Consider the following 27190-nt stretch of genomic DNA (forward strand, 5'->3'; position numbering starts at 1 on the left):
GGTGTTGGGAGCAGAGGGTTGTGTTCTCTCTCACAGGACGGGGGAGGGGATGTCCTGGGCTGGGTGTTACATGGTGTCACTGTGTTATAAGTAGAGACAGATGTCACTTCCTCCTGCGCCCCCTCCTATGTTGGTGTCATAGCTGTGTACAGTGTGTGTATTGGGGGTGGGGAAGGGATTCCACAGACTGCAGGACTTTCAGCTATTTCTGACACCCAGCCAAGCAATGTGGAGGAGGACTGAACTCTGCACATCCAACACAGAACCAGCCGAACCTGACTGACACCGAACCTGACTGACACCGTACACACGGAACCTGAGCGCACCGCGTCTGGGCGACTCCAACAATTCCAGACCAGAATAAACATCATCTACTCCCCGTACTTGTATCTACTGTGTGTACACATCACAATGACTTGTATCATATAGCTCTGACATAGACGCTGTACAGAGGAGCTTACACGCTAATGTCCCCTCCCCCGCAGTCCCATCAGTCTCTGTACCAGAGGAGTTTACACTCTAATGTCCCCTCCCCCACAGTCACAATAGTGTCTGTACCAGAGGAGCTTACACTCTAATGTCCCCTCCCCCACAGTCCCATCAGTCTCTATACCAGAAGAGCTTACGCTCTAATGTCCCCTCCCCCACAGTCCCATCAGTCTCTGTACCAGAGGAGCTTACACTCTAATGTCCCCTCCCCCACAGTCCCATCAGTCTCTATACCAGAAGAGCTTACGCTCTAATGTCCCCTCCCCCACAGTCCCATCAGTCTCTGTACCAGAGGAGCTTACGCTCTAATGTTCCCTCCCCCACAGTCACATCAGTCTCTGTACCAGAGGAGCTTACGCTCTAATGTCCCCTCCCCCACAGTCACATCAGTGTCTGTACCAGAGGAGCTGACACTCTAATGTCCCCTCTCCCACAGTCCCATCAGTCTCTGTACCAGAGGAGCTTATGCTCTAATGTCCCCCTCCCCCACAGTCCCATCAGTCTCTACACCAGAGGAGCTGACACTCTAATGTCCCCTCCCCCACAGTCCCATCAGTCTCTACACCAGAGGAGCTTACACTCTAATGTCCCCTCCCCCACAGTCCCATCAGTCTCTACACCAGAGCAGCTTACACTCTAATGTCCCCTCCCCCACAGTCCCATCAGTCTCTACACCAGAGGAGCTTACACTCTAATGTCCCCTCCCCCACAGTCCCATCAGTCTCTACACCAGAGGAGCTTACACTCTAATGTCCCCTCCCCCGCAGTCACATCAGTCTCTGTACCAGAGAAGCTTACACTCTAATGTCCCCTCCCCCCCAGTCACATCAGTCTCTACACCAGAGGAGCTGACACTCTAATGTCCCCTCCCCCACAGTCACATCAGTCTCTACACCAGAGGAGCTGACACTCTAATGCCCCCTCCCCCACAGTCTCCCACTATCAGATGTGGTAACATTGTTTCCCTGTGCTGTGTTATGGATACAATGTACATGGATGACGGGGGGGGGGTGCGCCCAATGTCACATGACCCCGTTTTCTGATCTTTTCCTTTTCTCGTCCTCCAGATAGACCAAATCCTCATCCACCAGAAGACGGAACTTCTAGAAGGTGAGGGAAGGGGACCGGCACCCCGAGTATACAGGAGGGGGGAGGGGCAGGAATATATATATATATATACAGATCCTTGTGCTTAGGTACAAATGTACATGGAAATAATGACCAGAACCTCCGAGGGGGGCCATTTCCTATGATCAGCAGCTCCCTCTAGTGGCCACTGTGAGTTGTGTCTTCTGAAATATCTCAGCCAGTTCCATACTGCCTTGTGGCCACCAGATGGAGCTGCTGATCAAAGGAAATGCACATATTAAATAAAACACGGCTTTGTCACGGCTGGGCGAATGCTTGAGATGTTCTTCCACTAGTTTTGTTATAAGTCGACCTCCGAGTGTATCCCCAGTTCAGAAAAATGTACAAAAACATCATCACAAAGTATCAATCTTCATCAGATTCCCAAATGTGTGTATAATAATAATAAAATAATCTTTAATAATAAATATAATATATAGAATAGTAATCTATGATTGTAATAATAAACAAAAACAATAACATATAGAATAGTAATCTATGATTGTAATAATAAACAAACAATAATATATAGAATAGTAATCTATGATTGTAATAATAAACAAACAATAATATATAGAATAGTAATCTATGATTGTAATAATAAACAAAAACAATAATATATAGAATAGTAATCTATGATTGTAATAATAAACAAAAACAATAATATATAGAATAGTAATCTATGATTGTAATAATAAACAAACAATAATATATAGAATAGTAATCTATGATTGTAATAATAAACAAACAATAATATATAGAATAGTAATCTATGATTGTAATAATAAACAAAAACAATAATATATAGAATAGTAATCTATGATTGTAATAATAAACAAACAATAATATATAGAATAGTAATCTATGATTGTAATAATAAACAAACAATAATATATAGAATAGTAATCTAGGATTGTAATAATAAACAAAAACAATAACATATAGAATAGTAATCTATGATTGTAATAATAAACAAAAACAATAACATATAGAATAGTAATCTATCATTGTAATAATAAACAAACAATAATATATAGAATAGTAATCTATGATTGTAATAATAAACAAACAATAACATATAGAATAGTAATCTAGGATTGTAATAATAAACAAAAACAATAACATATAGAATAGTAATCTATCATTGTAATAATAAACAAACAATAATATATAGAATAGTAATCTAGGATTGTAATAATAAACAAAAACAATAACATATAGAATAGTAATCTATCATTGTAATAATAAACAAAAACAATAACATATAGAATAGTAATCTATGATTGTAATAATAAACAAACAATAATATATAGAATACTAATCTATGATTGTAATAATAAACAAACAATAACATATAGAATAGTAATCTATGATTGTAATAATAAACAAAAACAATAATATATAGAATAGTAATCTATGATTGTAATAATAAACAAACAATAATATATAGAATAGTAATCTATGATTGTAATAATAAACAAACAATAATATATAGAATAGTAATCTAGGATTGTAATAATAAACAAACAATAATATATAGAATAGTAATCTATGATTGTAATAATAAACAAACAATAACATATAGAAAAGTAATAATAATAATACACATTGGAATAATTGAGCACAATCCATACAAACATACCTCCATGTACCCTCCATACACCCCCCATGTGTCCCCTCTGTGTAGAACTATTTCATCAGATTTCCACATACAAGGGTTGTCAGACATTGATTGTCGCATATTATCCTGATGACGCACACAGAACACAGACGTGTAGCAGGAAAGATGGCGGTCTTTAACCCCCGCACACATGACCACCCATGTGTCATCCCTTCCACAGACATTGTATGTAATATATAGATTTTGCCCATTCCTCGCCTGACGCTGCAACAATTGCACATTTATTACAAAATCTCAGAGCGGAGCCACTCGTCCTGGTAAAATGCCTGTAAATCCTGTTCTGAGCACATGGGGGCGCAATCCCATGTTATTGGGCTATTTCCCCTCCAGGTCAGATGTTCTTCATTCACACAGAACACAGTGAATCAGGAAAACACCATATTGTGGCCTCAGATGGAGCGTCATACACAGGTATTTACTCATTGCTGGCTCCATCTAGTGGCCATTGTGTGGTATTTTCCAAAACTGCTCATTTTTTGTAAATGAATGAATAATATTCAACCTGGAGAGAACATATCTTCGTATGTGCAGTTTCAGAAGGACGAACAATTTGGAATACACCCCTCAGGCAGATTTTTAGTCTGATGTACAAGTGATAATGCTGGACCTGTAGAAATTAAAATTGGTTCTAATGAATATAAAATATACAATGGAGTTTTTTTTTTTTTTTGTTACTTTGATTATTTTTATGAAGTTTCATTGCAACAAAATACAGTATATTGTATACTTGATAGTTTGTTGATGATTATTAGTTTAATTGTAACAATATCTTTTTCATCGTATCTCTGTCTATTGTAGGAGGGTGCTGGTTGGTGGGGATGTTTTTCTAGGGGGGGGGGGGTTCACACATTTTTATTTTTACAGATTTCTATTAAAATATGTACCAGATGATACATTTTTTTACAAAAAGGCGGCGTCCTTTAATGATTTCCTGCTTGTTGCCTATATTAGGAGGGTGCTGGTTGGTGGTGATGTTTTTCTAAGGGGGGTCACAAATTTTTTCTCCTTGTTGCCTATATTAAGAGGATGCTGGTTGGTGGTGATGTTTTTCTGGGGGAGGGGGGTCACAAATTTTTATTTTTCCGGATTTCTATTAAAATATGTACCAGATGATAAAAAAGAAAAAAAAAAGAAAAGGAAGGTGTCCATTAATGATTTCCTCCTCGTTGCCTAAATTAGGAGGGTGCTGGTTGGTGGTGATGTTTTTCTAGGGGGGGGTCACAATTTTTTTCTCCTTGATGCCTATATTAAGAGGGTGCTGGTTGGTGATGATGTTTTTCTAGGGGGGGGTCACAAATTTTTTCTCTTTGTTGCCTTTATTAAGAGGGTGCTGGTTGGTGGTGATGTTTTTCTAGGGGGGGTCACAAATGTTTCCTCCTCGTTGCCTATATTAAGAGGATGCTGGTTGGTGGTGAAGTTTTTCTAGGGGGGTCACAAATTTTTTCTCTTTGTTGCCTATATTAAGAGGATGCTGGTTGGTGGTGATGTTTTTCTAGGGGGGGTCACAATTTTTTTTCTCCTTGATGCCTATATTAAGAGGATGCTGGTTGGTGGTGAAGTTTTTCTAGGGGGGGGGGGGGGGGTGTCACAATTTTTTTTCTTTGTTGCCTATATTAAGAGGATGCTGGTTGGTGGTGAAGTTTTTCTAGGGGGGGGGGGGTCACAATTTTTTTCTCTTTGTTGCCTATATTAAGAGGGTGCTGGTTGGTGGTGATGTTTTTCTAGGGGGGGGGGTCACAAATTTTTTCTCCTTGTTGCCTATATTAAGAGGATGCTGGTTGGTGGTGATGTTTTTCTGGGGGAGGGGGGTCACAAATTTTTATTTTTCCGGATTTCTATTAAAATATGTACCAGATGATAAAAAAGAAAAAAAAAAAAGAAAAGGAAGGTGTCCATTAATGATTTCCTCCTTGTTGCCTATATTAGGAGGGTGCTGGTTGGTGGTGATGTTTTTCTAGGGGGGGGGGGGGGGTCACAAATGTTTTCTCCTTGTTGCCTATATTAAGAGGCTGCTGGTTGGTGGTGATGTTTTTCTAGGGGGGGGTCACAAATTTTTTCTCCTTGTTGCCTATATTAAGAGGATGCTGGTTGGTGGTGATGTTTTTCTGGGGGGGTCACAATTTTTTTTCTCCTTGATGCCTATATTAGGAGGGTGCTGGTTGGTGGTGATGTTTCTCTACGGTGGGGGGGGGGGGGGCACACATTTTTTCTCTTTGTTGCCTATATTAAGAGGATGCTGGTTGGTGGTGATGTTTTTCTGGGGGGGGGGGGGGTCACAAATTTTTATTTTCCCGGATTTCTATTAAAATATGTACCAGATGATAAAAAAGAAAAAAAAAAGAAAAGGAAGGTGTCCATTAATGATTTCCTCCTCGTTGCCTAAATTAGGAGGGTGCTGGTTGGTGGTGATGTTTTTCTAGGGGGGGGGGGGGGTCACAATTTTTTTCTCCTTGATGCCTATATTAAGAGGATGCTGGTTGGTGATGATGTTTTTCTAGGGGGGGTCACAAATGTTTCCTCCTCGTTGCCTATATTAAGAGGATGCTGGTTGGTGGTGAAGTTTTTCTAGGGGGGGGGTCACAAATTTTTTCTCTTTGTTGCCTATATTAAGAGGATGCTGGTTGGTGGTGAAGTTTTTCTAGGGGGGGGGGGTCACAAATTTTTTCTCTTTGTTGCCTATATTAAGAGGGTGCTGGTTGGTGGTGATGTTTTTCTAGGGGGGGGTCACAAATTTTTTCTCCTTGTTGCCTATATTAAGAGGATGCTGGTTGGTGGTGATGTTTTTCTGGGGGAGGGGGGTCACAAATTTTTATTTTTCTGGATTTCTATTAAAATATGTACCAGATGATAAAAAAGAAAAAAAAAAGAAAAGGAAGGTGTCCATTAATGATTTCCTCTTTGTTGCCTATATTAGGAGGGTGCTGGTTGGTGGTGATGTTTTTCTAGGGGGGGGGGGGGGTCACAAATGTTTTCTCCTTGTTGCCTATATTAAGAGGCTGCTGGTTGGTGGTGATGTTTTTCTAGGGGGGGTCACAATTTTTTTTCTCCTTGATGCCTATATTATGAGGGTGCTGGGGGGGGGGCACACATTTTTTCTCCTTGTTGCCTATATTAAGAGGGTGCTGGTTGGTGGTGATGTTTTTATAGGGGGGGGGTCACAAATTTTTATTTTTCCGGATTTCTATTAAAATATGTACCAGATGATAAATTTAAAAAAAAGGCGGCTTCCATTAATGATTTCCTCCTCGTTGCCTATTGTAGGAGGGTGCTGGTTGGTGGTGATGTTTTTCTAGGGGGGGTCAAAATTTTTTATTTTTCTGGATTTCTATTAAAATATGTACCAGATGATAAATAAAAAAAAAAAGTTGGCGTCCATTAATGATTTCCTCCTGGTTGCCTTGCAGCGATCACGGGCTTCGAGACCTGCAATCAGTACGAGTTGCGGAATATAATGGGTCAGCGGATATTCTCCGTGCAGGAGAGGAGCACAGTGTGCGCACGTTGCTGCTGCGGCTCCCTCCGCCCCCTCACTCTGCACGTCTGTGACTACACGGGGCGGGAGGTCATCCATTTCGTCCGCCCCCTCAAGTGTTCCAGCTGCTGCTTCCCTTGCTGCCTACAGGAGGTGAGACGGAGGACTCAGAACATGATCTCCCTGTACAGTCATATTCACCTCTCTATAGATACCGTGTAGTATACTCATTTCTTGGGTCCTCCATGACTCTTCCAGCGTTGGTGACACCATTCTGTCTGTTGTCACGCAGTTGGAGGTCCAATGCCCCCCGGGTCAGACCATCGGTTACGTAGTCCAGACGTGGCACCCGTTCGTCCCCAAATACTCGCTCATGACGGAGAGTCGGGAGCCGGTGTTGAAGGTGGTCGGGCCGTGTTTGATGTCCAGCTGCTGTGGAGACGTTAACTTCCAGGTGAGACAAGGCCCTGCCCCCCCAAACAAAATATGTTCTTGTACGTTTTTAGGGTCTTTCAAAAAGTTTAATTCTGGTTTTGAAGTAAAAAGATTCCGGGGATCCTACCAGCAAGGTGTATCCACAGCCACTTCCTTCCTAGGGTGACAACCCTTTGCTATGGCCTCCAAGGTGGACTACAAACTGTCTATTGAAGATGTGTCCCTAAAGCTGAACTCCGGGAGAGTTCCTAAATCTCTCCATTGTTTCTTCTCCTCCACATTCAAAATTTACATTTTTTTATTTGACATACAGGTGAAACTGAAAAAATGAGAATTTCGTGCAAAAGTTGATTTATTTCAGTGCAGCAACTTAAAAGGTGAAACTAATATATGAGACTCATTCCATGCAAAGCAAGATAGTTCCAGCCGTGATTTGTCATCATTGTGATGATTATGGCTTACAGCTCATGAAAACCCCAAATCCACAATCTCAGAAAATGAGAATCTTGTGAAAGGGTGGAATAATCTCGGCTCAAAGTGTCCCACTCTAATCAGCTCATTCAGCCATCACACCTGCAAAGGGTTCCTGAGCCTTTAAATGGTCTCTCAGTCTGGTTCAGTAGGAATCCCAATCATGGGAAAGACTGCTGACCTGACACCATCACTGACACCCTCCATAAGGAGGGAAAGCCTCAAAAGGGAATTGCAGAAGAAGTTGGATGTTCCCAAAGTGCTGTATCAAAGCACATTAATAGAAAGTTATGTGGAAGGGAAAAGTGTGGAAGAAAAAGGTGCAAAAGTAGCAGGGATGACCGCAGCCTGGAGAGGATTGTCAGGAAAAGGCCATTCAAAAGTGTTGGGGACTTTCACAAGGAGTGGACTGAGGCTGGAGTCAGTGCATCAAGAGCCACCACACACAGATGGATCCTGGACATGGGCTTCAAATGTTGTATTCCTCTTGTCAAGCCGCTCCTGAACAACAAACAACATCAGAAGTGTCTTACCTGGGCTAAAGAAAAACAGACCTGGCCTGTCCTCAGTGGTCCAAAGTCCTCTTTTCTGATGAGAGCAACTTTTGCATCTCATTTGGAAACCAAGGACCCCGAGTATGGAGGAAGAATGGAGAGGCCCAAGGACCCCGAGTATGGAGGAAGAATGGAGAGGCCCAAGGACCCCGAGTATGGAGGAAGAATGGAGAGGCACAAGGACCCCGAGTATGGAGGAAGAATGGAGAGGCACAAGGACCCAGAGTATGGAGGAAGAATGGAGAGGCACAAGGACCCCGAGTATGGAGGAAGAATGGAGAGGCACAAGGACCCCGAGTATGGAGGAAGAATGGAGAGGCACAAGGACCCCGAGTATGGAGGAAGAATGGAGAGGCACAAGGACCCCGAGTATGGAGGAAGAATGGAGAGGCACAAGGACCCCGAGTATGGAGGAAGAATGGTGAGGCCCAAGGACCCCGAGTATTGAGGAAGAATGGAGAGGCCCAAGGACCCCGAGTATGGAGGAAGAATGGAGGAGCCCAAGGACCCAGAGTATGGAGGAAGAATGGAGAGGCCCAAGGACCCCGAGTATGGAGGAAGAATGGAGAGGCCCAAGGACCCCGAGTATGGAGGAAGAATGGAGAGGCCCAAGGACCCCGAGTATGGAGGAAAAATGGAGAGGCCCAAGGACCCCGAGTATGGAGGAAGAATGGAGAGGCCCAAGGACCCCGAGTATGGAGGAAGAATGGAGAGGCCCAAGGACCCCGAGTATGGAGGAAGAATGGAGAGGCCCAAGGACCCCGAGTATGGAGGAAGAATGGAGAGGCCCAAGGACCCTGAGTATGGAGGAAGAATGGAGAGGCCCAAGGACCCCGAGTATGGAGGAAGAATGGAGAGGCCCAAGGACCCCGAGTATGGAGGAAGAATGGAGAGGCCCAAGGACCCCGAGCATGGAGGAAGAATGGAGAGGCCCAAGGACCCCGAGCATGGAGGAAGAATGGAGAGGCCCAAGGACCCAGAGTATGGAGGAAGAATGGAGGGGCCCAAGGACCACGAGTATGGAGGAAGAATGGAGAGGCACAAGGACCCCAATTATGGAGGAAGAATGGAGAGGAACAAGGACCCCGAGTATGGAGGAAGAATGGAGAGGCACAAGGACCCCGAGTATGGAGGAAGAATGGAGGGGCCCAAGGACCCAGAGTATGGAGGAAGAATGGAGAGGCCCAAGGACCCCGAGTATGGAGGAAGAATGGAGAGGCCCAAGGACCCCGAGTATGGAGGAAGAATGGAGAGGCCCAAGGACCCCGAGTATGGAGGAAGAATGGAGAGGCCCAAGGACCCCGAGTATGGAGGAAGAATGGAGAGGCCCAAGGACCCAGAGTATGGAGGAAGAATGGAGAGGCCCAAGGACCCCGAGTATGGAGGAAGAATGGAGAGGCCCAAGGACCCCGAGTATGGAGGAAGAATGGAGAGGCCCAAGGACCCCGAGTATGGAGGAAGAATGGAGAGGCCCAAGGACCCCGAGTATGGAGGAAGAATGGAGAGGCCCAAGGACCCCGAGTATGGAGGAAGAATGGAGAGGCCCAAGGACCCCGAGTATGGAGGAAGAATGGAGAGGCACACACTGCAAGATGAAGTCCAGTGTGAAGTTTCCACAGTCTGTGTTGATTTGGGGAGCCATGTCATCTGCTGGTGTTGGTCCACTGTGCTTCATTAAGCCCAGGGTCACCGCAGCCGTCTACCAGGAGATTTTGGAGCACTTCATGCTTCCTTCCACAGACGAGCTTTATGGGGATGCTGACTTCATTTTCCAGCAGGACTTGGCTCCGCCCACACTGCCAAAAGCACCAAAACCTGGTTCAATGACCGTGGGATTACTGTGCTTGATTGGCCAGCAAACTCGCCTGACCTGAACCCCATAGAGAATCTATGGGGCATTGCCAAGAGAAAGATGATAGACATGAGACCGAACAATGCAGAAGAGCTGAAGGCCGCTATTGAAGCATCCTGGTCTTCCATAACACCTCAGCAGTGCCACAGGCTGATAGCTTCCATGCCACGCCGCATTGAGGCAGTAATTGCTGCAAAAGGGGCCCCAACCAAGTACTGAGTACATATGCAGCTTCTACTTTTCAGAGGTGCGATATTGTTCTATGTACAATCCGTGTTTTATTGATTGCATGGAATATTCTCATTTTCTGAGATTGTGGATTTGGGGTTTTCATGAGCTGTAATCCATAATCATCACAATGATGACAAATCACGGCTTGAACTATCTTGCTTTGCATGGAATGAGTCTCATATATTAGTGTCACCTTTTAAGTTGCTGCACTGAAATCAATCAACTTTTGCACCATATTCTAATTGTTCGAGTTTCACCTGTATTGTTCTTTGTAAAAAGTACCTTTTGAATGTGTGTGATGTCATCACTTTACAAGGGAGAAGGCAGCTGGGTATTGGGAGGAGGGTCAATGAAGCAACAACACAAACTCTCTTCTCCTGTTCAACAATTCGGTATCAAATTACAATTCCCATCATGCAATGGGGGAGGGGGGGGGAATGTAACAGACCAGGGATTGCCTCGCCTGTCAATCAAGGTCTGATGTCATGGTGGAAAGGACCAAAAAAGAGTCTCCTGGTCTGCCAACCAAGGTATGATGTCACAGTGGGTGGGACAGACCATAAATCTTCTTGCCGATCAGTCAAGGTATGATGTCATGGTGGGCAGGACATCACTAGAGTCTCCTGGCTTGCCAATTTTTAATCTCTTGGTTGGCAGCATAGACCAGAGGTCTCCTGGCCTGTCAGTCAAGGTATGATGTCATGGACAGGGCAGACTAGGCGTCTCCTGGTTTGTCATTCAAAGTATGATTTCATGGTGGGTGGGACAAACAAGTAGTCTTCTGCCCTGTCAGTCAAGCTATGATGTCATGGTGTGGTGGGAAAGACAAGGAATCCCCTGGCCTGTCAATAAATTTATGATGTCATGGTGGGCAGGACATCCCAAGAGTCCCCTGTCTTGCCAGTGAATTTTTGATCTCACGGAGGGCAGCACAGACTAGAACTCTCCTGGCCTGCCAGTCAAAGTATGATGTTATGGTATGTAGGATAGACTAGTAGTCTCCTGGTTTGTCATTCAAAGTATGATTTTATGGTGGGTGGGACAAACCAGGAGACTCCTGTCCTCTCAGTTGAGCTATGATGTCATGGTGAGTGGGACAGACAAGGAGTCTCCCTGGCTTATCATTCAATGTATTAGGTCATGGTGGACAAGATAGATAAGGAGTCCTCTTGCCTTTCAGTCAAGATATGTCATGGTGGGCAGGAAAGACTAGGAGTCCCCTGGCTTTCCAGTCAATTTTTAATCTCATGGTGGGCAGTACAGACCAGAAGTCTCCTAGCCTGTCAGTCAAGGTATGATGTCATGGTGAGCAGGACATACGAGGATTCTCCTGACCTGTCAGCCAAGGTATGATGTCATGGTGGGAGGGACAGACCAAGAATCTCCTGGCTTATCAGCCAATATATGATGTTATGGTAGGCAGGACAGATCAGGAGTTTTCAGGCATGTCAGTCAAGGAATAATGTCATGGGTGATGGGACAGACAAGATATCTCCTGGCTTGTCAGCCAAGGTATGATGTTATGGTGGGTGAGAAAGACAAGGTATCTCCTAGCCTGTCAGTCAACGTATGATGCCATGGTGGGAGGGATAGACCGAGAATCTCCTGGTTTATCAGCCAAGGTATTATGTTATGGTTGGCAGGACAGATCAGGAGTTTCCTGACATGTCAGTCAAGGAATGATGTCATGGGTGATGGGACAGACAAGATATCTCCTGGCTTGTTAGTCAAGGTTTGATGTCATGGTGGATGGGAAATACCAGGAGTCTCCAGGCCCATCAGTCAAGTTAGGCAGTGGGAGTGGATGGGACAGATGGGTCGTCTGAGATCCCGGGGTCCTCCCACTACAAGGAGCAATGGTTTAATGGCACAACTGCTGACTCGGGGAATGAATGGGCACAGTTACTACGGGTCTTACAAATCGTATATTCGGTACACTGAGCCCTGGAAATGCTGCATTCAGTAGGGAATGGTCTGGCTGCTGCTGTTACTGCAAAATTAAGAACCTATTTGGTAGGCAAGAAGGGACTTTTAGAATACAGATTAAACATTTCTGTCAGGAGATCAGCTTTAAATTTGGCTGAAATATCTAAAAGAGTAATAATATCCTTGTAGGATCTTTAGTAATGAACAGATCAGACAAATGTTGAATCAATGTTGCTATAAATAGTGACATCAATCATTTAATCCTCGGGACTCAGTAAATAAGGTCCCATGGCCAAAAACAAATTTGTTTTTTGCTGCAAAAGTAAATTCATCCTCGTGATCATATAAAAACACATCTTTTGTTTCTACCCATCCCCCCATGTTTACTCCTTAGTTAAACTCATGCTCTTCATCCTTCATATTTTATACAGTATTTCCCAATTTTCTCCACTGTGTTGGTTGGAATGTGTGCAGGCGGAGGAATCTGGGCGGCTCCCACCCTTCCCATACATTTTTTCCACAGCTTTTTTTTTTTTTTGGTGTTGGTTAAAGTCTTTATTGATAGTCACCCAACACTTAACAGATACTTTATATGGCTTGTAGACACCTGACCATCGCACCTCTATGAGCTTGTTGGACATCTCATTCCAGAATCATGGCCATTAATATGGAGTTGTCCCCTTTGCATCTTTACCATCCTCCACTTTTCTGGGAAGGCATTCCACAAGATTGTAGAGGATGTTTTGGGGCATTTGTACCCATTCATGAGGTCAGGTACTGATGTAGGATGAGAAGACCTGGCTCTCAAGTAGAGTTCCGATTCATCCCAAAGTTGTTCAGTAGGATGAGGTCAGGGCTTTCTGCAGGACACTCAAGTTCCTCCACACCAAACTGGTCAAATCATGTCATTATAGAGTTGCCTCCTTTTGTGTCTATAACATCCTCCACTCTTCTAGAGGGTGTCAGTACCTGACCTCACAAATGGTCACAAAATTGCACAGACATCCTCTAGAAGATTGGAGGATGTTATAGACACAAAAGGAGGAAACTCTATAATGACATGATTTGACCAGTGTGGTGTGGAGGAACTCGAGTGTCCAGCACAGAGCCCTGAGCTCAGCCCTACCGAACACCTTTGGGATGAATTGGAATGCCAGTGGTGAGCCAGGTCTTCTCATCCACTATCAGTACCTGACCTGCACAGATATTGGCTGAGAAGACCTGACTCACCATTGGCATTCCAATTCATCCCAAAGGTGTTCAGTAGGGCTGAGGTCAGGGCTCTGGGCTGGACACTCGAGGTCATCCACACTAAACTGGTCAAGCCACGTCTTTATGGAGCTAGCTTTGAGTTGCCCCCCACCCCTTTCCCTCTTTGTGGCTATAACAGCCTCCACACTTCTGGAAGGACTTTCCACAAGATTTGAAATGTGTCTGTGGGAATTTGTGAGGTCAGGTACTGGTGCTGGTTGAGAAGACAGAGCTAACAATCCAAATTCATCCCAAAGATGTTCAGTAGGGGTCTGCGCAGGACACCTGGGTTCCTCCACACCAAACTAGTCAAACCATGTCTTTATGGAGCTGGCTTTGTACACAGGGGCACAGCCAATGGGGGAATAGAAAAGAATATTCACCAAACTGTTACCTCAAGGTTGGATGAGCACAGTTGTCTACAATGTCTTTGTATGATGGAGTATTACCAGGACCCCGCACTGGAAACACCTGAACTCCATCATTTGGAGGGGTGTCTGTCTTCTTTGGGCCATATACTGTAGTGTATCTGTTATTGGTAGGGTTCTTTAATCATGAGTCTTCAAATATAGGACTGATGTTGGATGAGAAGACCTGGCTCACCATTGGGTCTCTGATTCATCCCAAAAGTGTTCAGAAGGGTTGAGGTCAGAGCTCTGAGGCCACTCCAGTTCCTCCACACCAAACAGGTAAAACCATGTCTTCATGGAGCTGACTTTGTACAGAGGGTCACAGTCATGGTGGAACAGAAAAAAAGTATTCACCAAACTGTTACCTCAAGGTTGTAAGAGCACAATTGTCTACAATGACTTTGTATGATAGAGTATTACCAGGACCCCGCACTGGAAACACCTGAACTCCATCATTTGAAGGGGTGCTTATACTTTTGGCCAAGTAGTAGGCAAGATGAAAATATCAACAAAGTTTTGGCCATAAAGCAAATTTGCAAAGAATCCTTGGGAATCGGTGGGGTTATCATGCCAGTTCAGAATATCAGTTAGGAAAACACACAAAATGAACCTTAATATTTTAATGAGGTCATGATACAAAAAGTAAGTTGAAAAAGCATGTTCCACCAAATTTTCAGTATCACTCGGGTCCCCTTTGGCAGGGTGCCAGACAAGAAGCTTGTAAAAGTCCAACCCATCCAGCACCATGCCCTTGTCACCACTAGATAAATGTCGCCCAGCTTACCATGATACCATATTGTAGCTCGATAGGAAAAAGCCATTGCATCACATACACCTCAATATTTTCATGAGGCCATGATGTAAAATATAAAAAAGTTTAAACAAAATCTTCGGGGCCATGTAGGACCCCATTCTCAGAGTGACAAAAAAAGCCTTCAAGTGTTTTAGGGCCACACAGGATGTGAATCTGAAGGTGAAGGACAGGAGGGTGCCGGGTATGCAGCTGAGGGTTATTTATGTGCACATGACAGGTGTAATGTAAGAGGCAATGTACACGGGTGTCAGACTAGGGAGGAGGTTCAACACAGCTGTCGGGAAAATATCTCACCTTTTAGATGTGTTGGGGATCCAGTCATGCTGCATTCCATGTGACTTGTATAGGAGAATAAAACCAGAATGAAAGCAGCACAAGGGGGACCGTGTATATAAATAAAACACTACAAATGTCTAACGCAACAATAAACACAAGCTCACACCAGTCACCGAGATCCAATACGGATTGTGGGATCTCATGGTTTGGACAGAGATTCTTGTGATCTCATCATTGTACCATTGGGGTGTAGGCTGGATCATTGCTGATTTAGCCCTTCAGCAGATTGCTCTTCAGTGTGCATTCCAGCGATATACGTCAAATAATATCATGGGGCAAAACAACAATCTAATCATTGGTGGCCAATAGGAATTTCTGTGAGATGTTTACTTTTATTACAAGTGTTGTTATGAGTTTGTTTTATAATTGAAATGAAAAATATTTCCATGTAAGTGATACTGAGATGTTTGTATTGCATTTTGATAAATAAAATGATGACTTTTATTCATTAATGATCAGCTTCTAATTCACATATTTGTATTTGTTCACCCTTCTATGCAGACCTAGGTCTACACATTCATCTGATCTGGGGCTCTGCTCAGACCTCTCCTCCTCTCCTCTCTTCTCCTCTCCCTCTCCTCTCCCTATCCTCTTCTCTTCTCTCTTTATCTTCTCTTCTCATCTCTTCTCTCGTTTCTCTCTTCTCTCATCTCTCTCTTCTCTTCTCTCGTCTCTCTCTTCTCTTCTCTCGTCTCTCCTCTCTCTTTCTCTCCCTTTCCCTCTACACCTCTCCCTCCTCTTCTCTCTCTCTCCCCCTCCCCTCTTCTCTCTCCCTCTCTCTTCTCAGCCTCCTCTCCTCTCTCTTTCTCCTCTTCTCCTCTTTCCTTCTCTCCCCCCCCTCTCTCTTTCCCTCTCCCTTTCCTCCCCTCTATATACCTCTCCCTTTCCTCCCCTCTATATACCTCTCCTCTCTCTCTTCTCTCTCTCTCTTCTCCCCTCTCTTCTCCCTCTCCCCGTCTCTCTGCTCTCTGTCTCTCTTTTTTCTTCTCCCTCTCCCTTCTCTCTTCTCCTCCCCTCAGCCTCCTCTCTCTTCTCCCTCTCTCTTCTCCTCTCCTCAGCCTCCTCTCTCTTCTCCCTCTCCCCTCTCTCTTCTCCCTCTCCCCTCTCTCTTCTCCACTCTCTCTCTCTTCTCCTCCCCTCAACCTTCTCTCTCTTCTCCGCTCTCTCTCTTTTCCTCCCCTCAGCCTCTTCTCTCTTTTCCCTCTCCCCTCTCTCTTCTCCCCTCAGCCTCCTCTCACTCTCGTCCTCTCTGTGTCTCAGGTGAAGCCTCTATGTGAGTCTCGCAGTGTGGGTCGGATCAGTAAGCAGTGGACCGGACTACCTAAGGAAATCTTCACAGATGCAGATAATTTTGGGATCCAGTTCCCGAAGGACCTGGATGTGAAGATGAAAGCAGTGTTACTAGGCGCCTGCTTCCTGCTGGTGAGTCTTTCTGTAAAGCCATGGAAGAGAGCTCCCCCTACAGGATAAGGTTGTGCACAGCTTATTTTGCTGGGAGAATATGATAAGGACCACTGGAAGGTCCTATAATCACTGAACTCGGCACCAACATAAATACAGAAGTGAATGATGCCTTTACTGATAGGAGATTATTTTCTGTTTCATACATCACTTCCCATTGATAGGAAGGGACTCACCCCCTGCAGTGCAGTTAAAGGACGGCCTTCAAGGTTTAGGTGTCATTTATTGGACTCTTGTTCAGCTTCTTGAATTTTACCAGCTTGTACATTTTCAGCCTTTATAAACTGTAGAGGAGTTTATCCAATGTGACCAGGAGATTTGTGCAGATAGATTTAGAAATATTGTACTTGATATCTGGTTTTTAGTGCTGAGTCATATCCACATTTCTGAGGACTCCGGACATTTTTAAGACCACTCCCAAGTCACATTCAGAAGGCACAATGGACAGTCCAAAGACAGTTCCTTGAATCACATTAACAAAAAACCCCACAAAGGACAGTTTAAGGGCAGCTCCTCAGGCCACATTTAGGGAATACAGAGGATTATTATTATTATACAGTATTTATAAAGCGCCAATAGTTCGCTCAGCGCTGTACATTACAAAGGGGGACAGAACATGTGACAGAACAATACCAATACAATGCAAAACATGAGGGGATCGAGGGCCCTGCTCTTTCGAGCTTACAATCTAGGATAATCTAAGGACAACTCCACAACTTTCAGGAAACACATAGGACCATCTAAAGTTCTATCAGAGGCAACTCACATTCAAGGGATACAGAGGATAATCCAAAGATAGCTCCTCAACTCACGTTCAGTGGACACGGAGGACAGTCCAAAGACAGCTCCTCAACTCACATTCAAGGGGACAGAGAGGACAGTCCTGAGATAGCTTTTCAAGTCACATTCAGGGAATACCTAGGACAGTTTAAAGACTGCTCCTCAACTCACGTTAAGTGGACACAGAGCAAAGTCCAAAGACTGTACCTCAACTCACATTCAGGGGGAAAGAGAGGACAGTCCAAAGACAGCTCCTCAACTCACACTCAATGGACACAAGACAGTCCAAAGACAGTTCTTGAACTCATGTTCAGTGGACACAAAGGACAGTTCAGAGATAGTTCCTCAGCTCGTGTTCAGGGGATACAGAGAATAATACAAAGACAGCTCCTCAACTCACGTTCAGTGGACACAGAGGACAGTCCAAAGACAGCTCCTCATGTCATATTCTGAGAGCACAGAGGACAGTCCAAAGACAGCTCCTCAACTCACAGTAAGTGGACACAGAGGACAGTCCAAAGACAGCTCCTCAACTCACAGTAAGTGGACACAGAGGACAGTCCAAAGACAGCTCCTCAACACTCATTCAGGGGATACAGAGAATAACACAAAAATAGCTCCTCGTGTCATATTCTGAGGGCACGGGAAAGTCCAAAGAAGCTCCCTAGATCACATTCAGAAGACACAGAGGACAGTCCAAAGACAGCTCCTCATGTCATATTCTAAGAGCACAGAGGATAGTCCAAAGACAGCTCCTCAACTCACAGTAAGTGGACACAGAGGACAGTCCAAAGACAGCTCCTCAACTCTCATTCAGGGGATACAGAGAATAATACAAAAACAGCTCCTCGTGTCATATTCTGAGGGCACAGGGGAAAGTCCAAAGAAGCTCCCTAAATCACATTCAGAAGACACAGAGGACAGTCCAAAGACAACTCCTCAAGTCACATTTAGGGGACACAAAGGACAATCCAAAGACAGCTCCTCAAGTCACATTCAGGGGACACAAAGGACAATCCAAAGACAGCTCCTCAAGTCACATTCAGGGGACACAAAGGACAATCCAAAGACAGCTCCTCAAGTCACATTCAGGGGACACAAAGGACAATCCAAAGACAGCTCCTCAAGGCACCAGAGTTTGTTTCCACATCAGTCAGTCTTGCTTACTTGTTTCATCCTTGCTCTTCATAAAGCAGGCCCACATAGACACATTCATTACACCCTGCAAATTCATCCTCTCCTCACCAGTACCATTATGGATGCGATGTTGATGAAAATTAATGTCCAGACCTTGAAGTGAAGCAAAAGTAATGGAAGGTTTTATTGGAACGTAATAGTCAATCTGCAGATTAGACCCTTTGCATCATGAATTATTAAATGTTCAGAACTCTAATACTGGAGATGTTATACGGCCTTTAGGTCCAGTCTAAAATATATTACTTCCAAACTGTTCTCTCTTAGTCAGCCATATTGTCCATTATTGATGCTCTTCTCCCAACATCCATACGGGAGTACTACAATGAGCCTGGGGCCAGCAGTACCATGCTCCTCCTGGGTGGAGAATGCCAAGACTTACATTACTGAGTAGTTGTAATCCGTTACACTTCAGAATAACACTGTTCCTTTCCTTCCTTTAGTCCAGTCTCCATCTGGAATCTGTCAGACCCTAATGGCCCCAAACTCTTGTGCTTTAACCATTTCTGTTACTGATTGGACAGGCTTCACCCTGTCAGTGAAGACAGACTAGCTGTTGTCGAGGCTTCCTGAACAGGGATAACTTGTGGCTAAGAGGGATGAGTTCAAGGTTCAGTTCAAACACAATTTTGAAGCGAACTTCAACTATTTTATGTGTTCATCTGAACTTTGGACTTTATGTCTGTTCAACGGGAGCTGAACTTCTATACACAGCTCAAAAAAATGAAAGGAAGACTTCGAAAACCCATCAGATCTCAATGAGGAGGAATCTTTTGCTGGATCTCTATACTGATATGGACGGGGTGATGTGTGAGGAACATAAGGACGCCCCATCATTTGTTGGAAATGAAAATGATCGACCTACAGAGGGCTAAATTCAAAGACTATAAAAATCAAAGTGAGGAAATGATGCCGAAGGAGAGTCCATTTTTCTGAAATGTCATTGCAGCAACTCAGAATGGTCCTCAGTAGTGTGTGTGGCCCCCACGTGCTTGTATGCATGCCTGACAACATCGGGGGAGGCTCCCACTGAGACCGTGGATGGTGTCCTGGGGTATGTTCTCCCAGATCTGGACCGGGCATCACTGAGCTCCTGGACAGTTTGAGGTGCAACCTGGCAGCGTCGGTTGGACTGAAATATGACATCCCGGAGGTGTTCTATTGGATTTGGGTCACGCGAGCGTAGGGGACATTCAGTGGTATCAATTTCTTCATCCTCCAGGAACTGCCTGTATACTCTCCCCACATGAGGCCGGGCATCATCGTGCACCAGGAGGAACCCAGGACCCCCTGCACCAGGAGGAACCCAGGACTCCCTGCACCAAGGAACCCAGGACCCACTGCACCAGCGTAGGATCTGATAATGGGTCCAAGGATTTCATCCTGATACCTAATGGCAGTCAGGGTGTCATTGTCTAGCCTGTAGAGGTCTGTGTGTCCCTCCATGGATATGCCTCCCCAGACCATCACTGACCCACCACCAAAACGGTAATGTTGAACCATGTTACAGGCAGCAGAACGTTCTCCACGGCTTCTCCAGACTCTTTCACGTCTGTCAGATGTCCTCAGGGGGAACCTGCTCTAATTTGTGAGAAGCACAGGGCGCCAGTGGTGGACCTGCCAATTTTGGGGTCCAATGGCAAATGCCATTCGAGCTCTATGTTGCCGAGCACAGGGCCCACTAGAGGATGTCGGGCCCTCAGGCCACCCTCATGAAGTCGGTTTCTGATTGTTTGGTCAGAGACATTCCCACCAGTGGCCTGCTGGAGTTCATTTTGTAGGGCTCTGGCAGGGCTCATCCTGTTCCTCCTTGTACAAAGGAGCAGATACCGGTCCTGCTGATGGGTTAAGGACCTTCTAAGGCCCTGTCCAGCCCTCCTAGAGGAACTGCCTGTCTCCTGGAATCTTCTCCATGCTCTTGTCTCCTGGAATCTTCTCCATGCTCTTGTCTCCTGGAATCTCCTCCGTGCTCTTGTCTCCTGGAATCTCCTCTGTGATCTTGTCTCCTGGAATCTCCTCCATGCTCTTGAGACTGTGCTGGGAGACACAGCACACCTTCTGGCAATGGCATATTGATGTGCCATCCTGGAGGAGTTGGACTGACTGTGCAACCTCTGTAGGGTCCAGGTATGGCCTCATGCTACCAGTAGTGACACTGACCCTAGCCAAATGCAAAACTAGTGAAAGACAGACATAAAAGATGAGGAGGGAAAAAATGTCAGTGGCCTCCACCTGTAAATCCATTTCTTATTTGGGGGTCGTCTCATTGTTGCCCATCTAGAGCACCTGTTGTTCATTTCATTACCACCAAAGCAGCTGAAACTGATGAACAACCCCCTCTGCGACTTGCCTGACCAGACCCATATCCCAGGAGTGTCATTGACTTGCTGCTAGACTTGGATTACAAAGTCTTCCTTTCATTTTTTTTTTGAGCAGTGTATAAAAGCGTTATTCCCACCAGGGGGGGACTGACAACTCATGGGGCCCCCGGGCAATAGAGGATCATGGAGCCCCTGTGTCCTTGTCCACACTAAAAAAAAAAGCCTATAAAAAAAGGTACTGGAGGCATTTCATGGGGCCCACTACTGACCCCGGGCCCTCGGGCAGTGCCCGAGTGCTCAAATGGTCATTCCGCCCCTGATTCCCACCATCACTATCTATGACAGCTTCCTATCTGGCAATGGCTGCTAAAGAAGCTGGCCATTTTTTTGGGAATGTGCACCCATGCTAAAAAAGGTCTTCTCTCCATAACCTACCTACCCAGAATCATCATAATCCTTCCAGTGGTATCAATGATAAAAGCCGAACCATTCCACCAGATGACTAATGCCTGATGTGCGGGTGATAACGGCGGAATGGGAGAAGTGAAAGTTGTCTCAGATGGATCTACCATAACATGACTTTTCCTTCAAACAAGCAGATCCGAGGTTGAAATGTAGTGTAGGTGGACCTTATTGTGGTCCTTGACTGTTACCTCTGTGATGGCGACAAAGGGAGTGCTCACCAGACGGTAAATTCTTGGATGTGTACGGAGGAGCACTTGGTTCAAACGTTCATCTCATTTGTAGGACTTTTTTGAAGCATTTAGTGACACCAGAAGAGGTTGGTCTTCATCAACCCTTACGTAGGCCCCTTAGTACATTCAGTCGTGATTTCATGAACATTGACTCCTCAACCCTTGAACAAGGGGAGGCTTTTTTCCCTCTTCAGATGTTCTCAGCTGATACATTTTTCAAAAAGTCCTTCAAGTGGGATGAATGTTTGTACCAGATTCTCCTCCATACACATCCAAGAATTTAACGGATGGATACCCAAGCCATAAATACCCCTGCCGGACCCGATCTGTATATATTTCTAGATCTTCACACTCACTGGTTGCACCTATTGGAAATCCTGAAAAGAAATGCTAAATGTTTGACTTCAAGTCTTCTCTCCATAACCTACCTACCCAGAAGCATCATAATCCTTCCAGTGGTATCAATGATAAAAGCCGAATCATTCCACCAGATGACTAATGCCTGATGTGTGTGTAACAACGTTGGAATAGGAGAAGTGAAAGTTGGCTCAGATGGATCTACCATAACATGACTTTTCCTCCAAACAAGCAGATCCGAGGTTGAAATATAGTGTAGGTGGACCTTATTCTGGTCCTTGACTGCTACCTCTCTGGTGACAAAGGGAGTGCTCACCAGACGGTAAATTCATGGATGTGTATGGAGAAGCACCTGGTTCAAATGTTCATCTCATTTGTAGGACTTTTTGAAACATTTAGTGTCACCAGGAGAGGTTGGTCTTCTTCAACCCTTACGTAGGCCCCTTAGTGCATTCAGTTGTGATTTCATGAACATTGACTCCTCAACCCTTACACAGGCCCCTTAATGTTCATGGAATCACAACTGAATGCACTAAGGGGCCTGCATGAGGGTTGAGGAGTCAATGTTCATGGAATCCGGACTGAATGCACTAAGGGGCCTGCGTGAGGGTTGAGGAGTCAATGTTCATGGGAGCACGACTGAATGCACTAAGGGGCCTGCGTGAGGGTTGAGGAGTCAATGTTCATGGGAGCACGACTGAATGCACTAAGGGGCCTGCGTGAGGGTTGAGGAGTCAATGTTCATGGAATCAGGACTGAATGCACTGAGGCCTACGTAAGGGTTGAGGAGTCAATGTTCATGGAATCACGACTGAATGCACTGACTCCTCAACCCTTACGTAGGCCCCTTAGTGCATTCAGTAGTGCTTCCATGAACATTGACTCCTCAACCCTTACGTAGGCCCCGTAGTGCATTCAGTAGTGCTTCCATGAACATTGACTCCTCAACCCTTACGTAGGCCCCTCAGTGCATTCAGTCCTGATTCCATGAACATTGACTCCTCAACCCTTACACAGGCCCCTTAATGTTCATGGAATCACGACTGAATGCACTAAGGGGCCTGCGTGAGGGTTGAGGAGTCAATGTTCATGGAATCACGACTGAATGCACTGACTCCTCAACCCTTACGTAGGCCCCTTAGTGCATTCAGTCCTGATCCCATGAACATTGACTCCTCAACCCTTACGTAGGCCCCTCAGTGCATTCAGTCCTGATTCCATGAACATTGACTCCTCAACCCTTACACAGGCCCCTTAATGTTCATGGAATCACGACTGAATGCACTAAGGGGCCTGCGTGAGGGTTGAGGAGTCAATGTTCATGGAATCACGACTAAATGCACTGACTCCTCAACCCTTACGTAGACCCCTCAGTGCATTCAGTCCTGATTCCATGAACATTGACTCCTCAACCCTCACGCAGGCCCCTCAGTGCATTCAGTCCTGATTCCATGAACATTGACTCCTCAACCCTTACACAGGCCCCATAATGTTCATGGAATCACGACTGAATGCACTAAGGGGCCTGCGTGAGGGTTGAGGAATCAATGTTCATGGAATCACGACTGAATGCACTGACTCCTCAACCCTTACGTAGACCCCTCAGTGCATTCAGTCCTGATTCCATGAACATTGACTCCTCAACCCTCACGCAGGCCCCTTAGTGCATTCAGTCCTGATTCCATGAACATTGACTCCTCAACCCTCACGCAGGCCCCTTAGTGCATTCAGTCCTGATTCCATGAACATTGACTCCTCAACCCTTACGTAGGCCCCTTAGTGCATTCAGTCCTGATTCCATGAACATTGACTCCTCAAGCCTTGAACAAGGGGAGGCTTTTTTCCCTCCTCAGATGTTCTCAGCCGATACATTTTTCAAAAAGTCCTTCAAGTGGGATGAACGTTTGTACCAGGCTCTCCTCCGTACAGATCCAAGAATTTCCAGGATGGATCACCGAGCCGTAAATACCTGTGCCGGACCCAATCTGTATATATTTCTAGATCTTCACACTCACTGGTTGCACCCATTGGAGATCCCGATAAGAAATGCTAAACGTTCTGATAAAATGATGAAATCACTTCCTCTCATGTCTTCTCTGTGTGATGTCACCGTGATGTCATAGACCCGCCTCTCATTCATTCTATCTGTTTTCAGGATTACGCCTTTTTTGAGAGGTCACGCAACAGGACTGAGCGCAGCACCGTGATTGGTTAACGGATCTTCTTGCGACTGTATCCCTTGTCACATGACCCAGTTTACACCCTCCTGACTATAACTGTTCCCCCCTCCCCCCCCCCCACCATGCCATATACCCCGAAGTTTACAGCGGTCTGTATAAACCGACTTATTTTGTACAGATGTATCTATTCTAAACTTTTATGTGTTTGACAATAAATATTCATCTGTATGTGTGTCTTCCTTCACTCTATGGTGGTGCTCTCCACACTGGGGCCCCCGGGCCCTTTATCTAGCCTTGGTACACTGTTCCTCCTACTGACAACATTGATGGGGCACTATTCCTCCCACTGACACCAATGATGGGGCACTATTCCTCCCACTGACACCAATGATGGGGCACTATTCCTCCTACTGACACCAATGATGGGGCACTATCCCTCCCACTGACACCAATGATGGGGCACTATTCCTCCCACTGACACCAATGATGGGGCACTATTCCTCCTACTGACACCAATGATGGGACACTATTCCCACTGACACCAATGATGGGGCACTATTCCTTCCTTGTGACACCAATGATGGGGCACTATTCCTCCCACTGATACCAATGATGGGACACTATTCCTCCCACTGACACCAATGATGGGGCACTATTCCTCCCACTGACACCAATGATGGGACACTATTCCTCCCACTGATACCAATGATGGGACACTATTCCTCCCACTGACACCAATGATGGGACACTATTCCTCCCACTGATACCAATGATGGGACACTATTCCTCCCACTGACACCAATGATGGGACACTATTCCTCCCTCTGATACCAATGATGGTGTACTATTCCTCCCACTGACGCCAATTATGGGGCACTATTCCTCCCACTGACACCAACGATGGGGCACTATTCCTCCCACTGATACCAATGATGGGACACTATTCCTCCCACTGATACCAATGATGGGACACTATTCCTCCCACTGATACCAATGATGGGGCACTATTCCCCCCCCCCCTGACACCAATGATGGGGCACTATTTCTCCCACTGACACCAATGATGGGTCACTATTCCTCCCACTGACACCAATGATGGGTCACTATTCCTCCCACTGACACCAATGATGGGGCACTATTCCTCCCACTGACACCAATGATGGGGCACTATCCCTCCAACTGACAGCAATGATGGGGCACTATTCCTCCCACTGACACCAATGATGGGGCACTATCCCTCCCACTGACACCAATGATGGGGCACTATCCCTCCCACTGACACCAATGATGGGGCACTATTCCTCCTACTGACACCAATGATGGGACACCATTCCTCCTACTGACACCAATTATGGGGCACTATTCCTCCTACTGACACCAATGATGGGGCACTATTCCTCCTACTGACACCAATTATGGGACACTATTCCCACTGACACCAATGATGGGGCACTATTCCTTCCTTGTGACACCAATGATGGGGCACTATTCCTCCCACTGATACCAATGATGGGGCACTATTCCTCCCACTGATACCAATGATGGGACACTATTCCTCCCACTGACACCAATGATGGGTCACTATTCCTCCCACTGACACCAATGATGGGTCACTATTCCTCCCACTGACACCAATGATGGGGCACTATTCCTTCCACTGACACCAATGATGGGGTACTATTCCTCCCACTGACACCAATGATGGGACACTATTCCTCCCACTGACACCAATGATGGGGCACTATTCCTTCCACTGACACCAATGATGGGGTACTATTCCTCCCACTGACACCAATGATGGGGCACTATTCCTCCCACTGACACCAATGATGGGACACTATTCCTCCCACTGACACCAATGATGGGGCACTATTCCTCCCACTGACACCAATGATGGGGCACTATTCCTCCCACTGACACCAATGATGGGGCACTATTCCTCCCACTGATACCAATGATGGGGCACTATTCCTCCCACTGACACCAATGATGGGGCATTATTCCTCCCACTGATACCAATGATGGGGCACTATCCTCCCACTGACACCAATGATGGGGCACTATTCCTCCCACTGACACCAATGATGGGGCACTATTCCTCCCACTGACACCAATGATGGGGCACTATCCTCCCACTGACACCAATGATGGGACACTATTCCTCCCACTGACACCAATGATGGGGCACTATCCTCCCACTGACATCACTGATGGGGTACTATTCCTCCCACTGACACCAATGATGGGGCACTATTCCTCCCACTGACACCAATGATGGGGCACTATTCCTCCCACTGACACCAATGATGGGGCACTATTCCTCCCACTGACACCAATGATGGGGCACTATTCCTTCCACTGACACCAATGATGGGGCACTATTCCTCCCACTGACACCAATGATGGGACACTATTCCTCCCACTGACACCAATGATGGGGCACTATTCCTTCCACTGACACCAATGATGGGGTACTATTCCTCCCACTGACACCAATGATGGGGCACTATTCCTCCCACTGACCATCCAGCCTGTAGCATTGTTTAATCCCAGTGACACCAGGACATTTTCTGCTCCCACTGGCCACACCCCGGCCCCTCTGAAGTCTGAAGGACAACAATGTGGCCCTTTGTTAGGAATGTCCGGAGACCCCCCAACTACAGAGTAAAGATGGGAAAGAAGATCTCACTTTAGAGTGGAACCGACCCAAAAACGTGAAGGTCCATTGTGATGGGGAACATCTGGAAACGTTTGTTGTGCCTCAGTGCTGTCCTCAGAGATTGAGGTCTGGTTCACACTCCATGCGTTTCAGTTGCTTGTTTTCTGCATCCAAAACGCACAGAAAGTCGGTGAGATGGGTGTCAGTGTCATAGATCACATCAGTGCTTGCAGTTCCGGGTGCTTGTGTGTTCCGGGTGCAGAAAGAAAAGTAGAGGAGGAGGCACTTTTTCTGCACGGAACTGTACTGGAACGCGGTAAAATGCATAAAAAATGCACCGGAACGCACATGTCCTTATTTAAAGTTAAGGAAAATGGGAAAAAATGAACTGGAATGCGCCAAAAACAAACCAAAAACACACCAGATTGCACACGTCTCTAAATTCAAGGAAAAGAGAGGGGGTAAAAATGTACTGGAACGCGCCAAAAACGCA

General features: G+C 45.7%; 1 protein-coding gene across 1 annotated transcript; it reads left to right on the forward strand.

The window, feature by feature from the left end:
• Positions 1 to 1553: 1553 nt before the first annotated feature.
• LOC149432662 (phospholipid scramblase 1-like) lies at positions 1554 to 24266 on the forward strand. The gene is made up of 5 exons (XM_089665078.1): positions 1554 to 1599; positions 6703 to 6923; positions 7063 to 7224; positions 16311 to 16472; positions 24014 to 24266. Exons 2-5 carry the CDS (start codon positions 6750 to 6752, stop codon positions 24071 to 24073), a joined length of 558 nt encoding a protein of 185 aa, XP_089521204.1. The 5' UTR covers positions 1554 to 1599; positions 6703 to 6749; the 3' UTR covers positions 24074 to 24266.
• Positions 24267 to 27190: the final 2924 nt, after the last annotated feature.

This window comes from Staurois parvus, unplaced genomic scaffold (genome assembly GCF_062004578.1).
Source record: "Staurois parvus isolate SC_StPar_1 unplaced genomic scaffold, SC_StPar_1.0 ptg002117l, whole genome shotgun sequence".
NCBI classification, from domain to species: Eukaryota; Metazoa; Chordata; class Amphibia; order Anura; family Ranidae; genus Staurois; species Staurois parvus.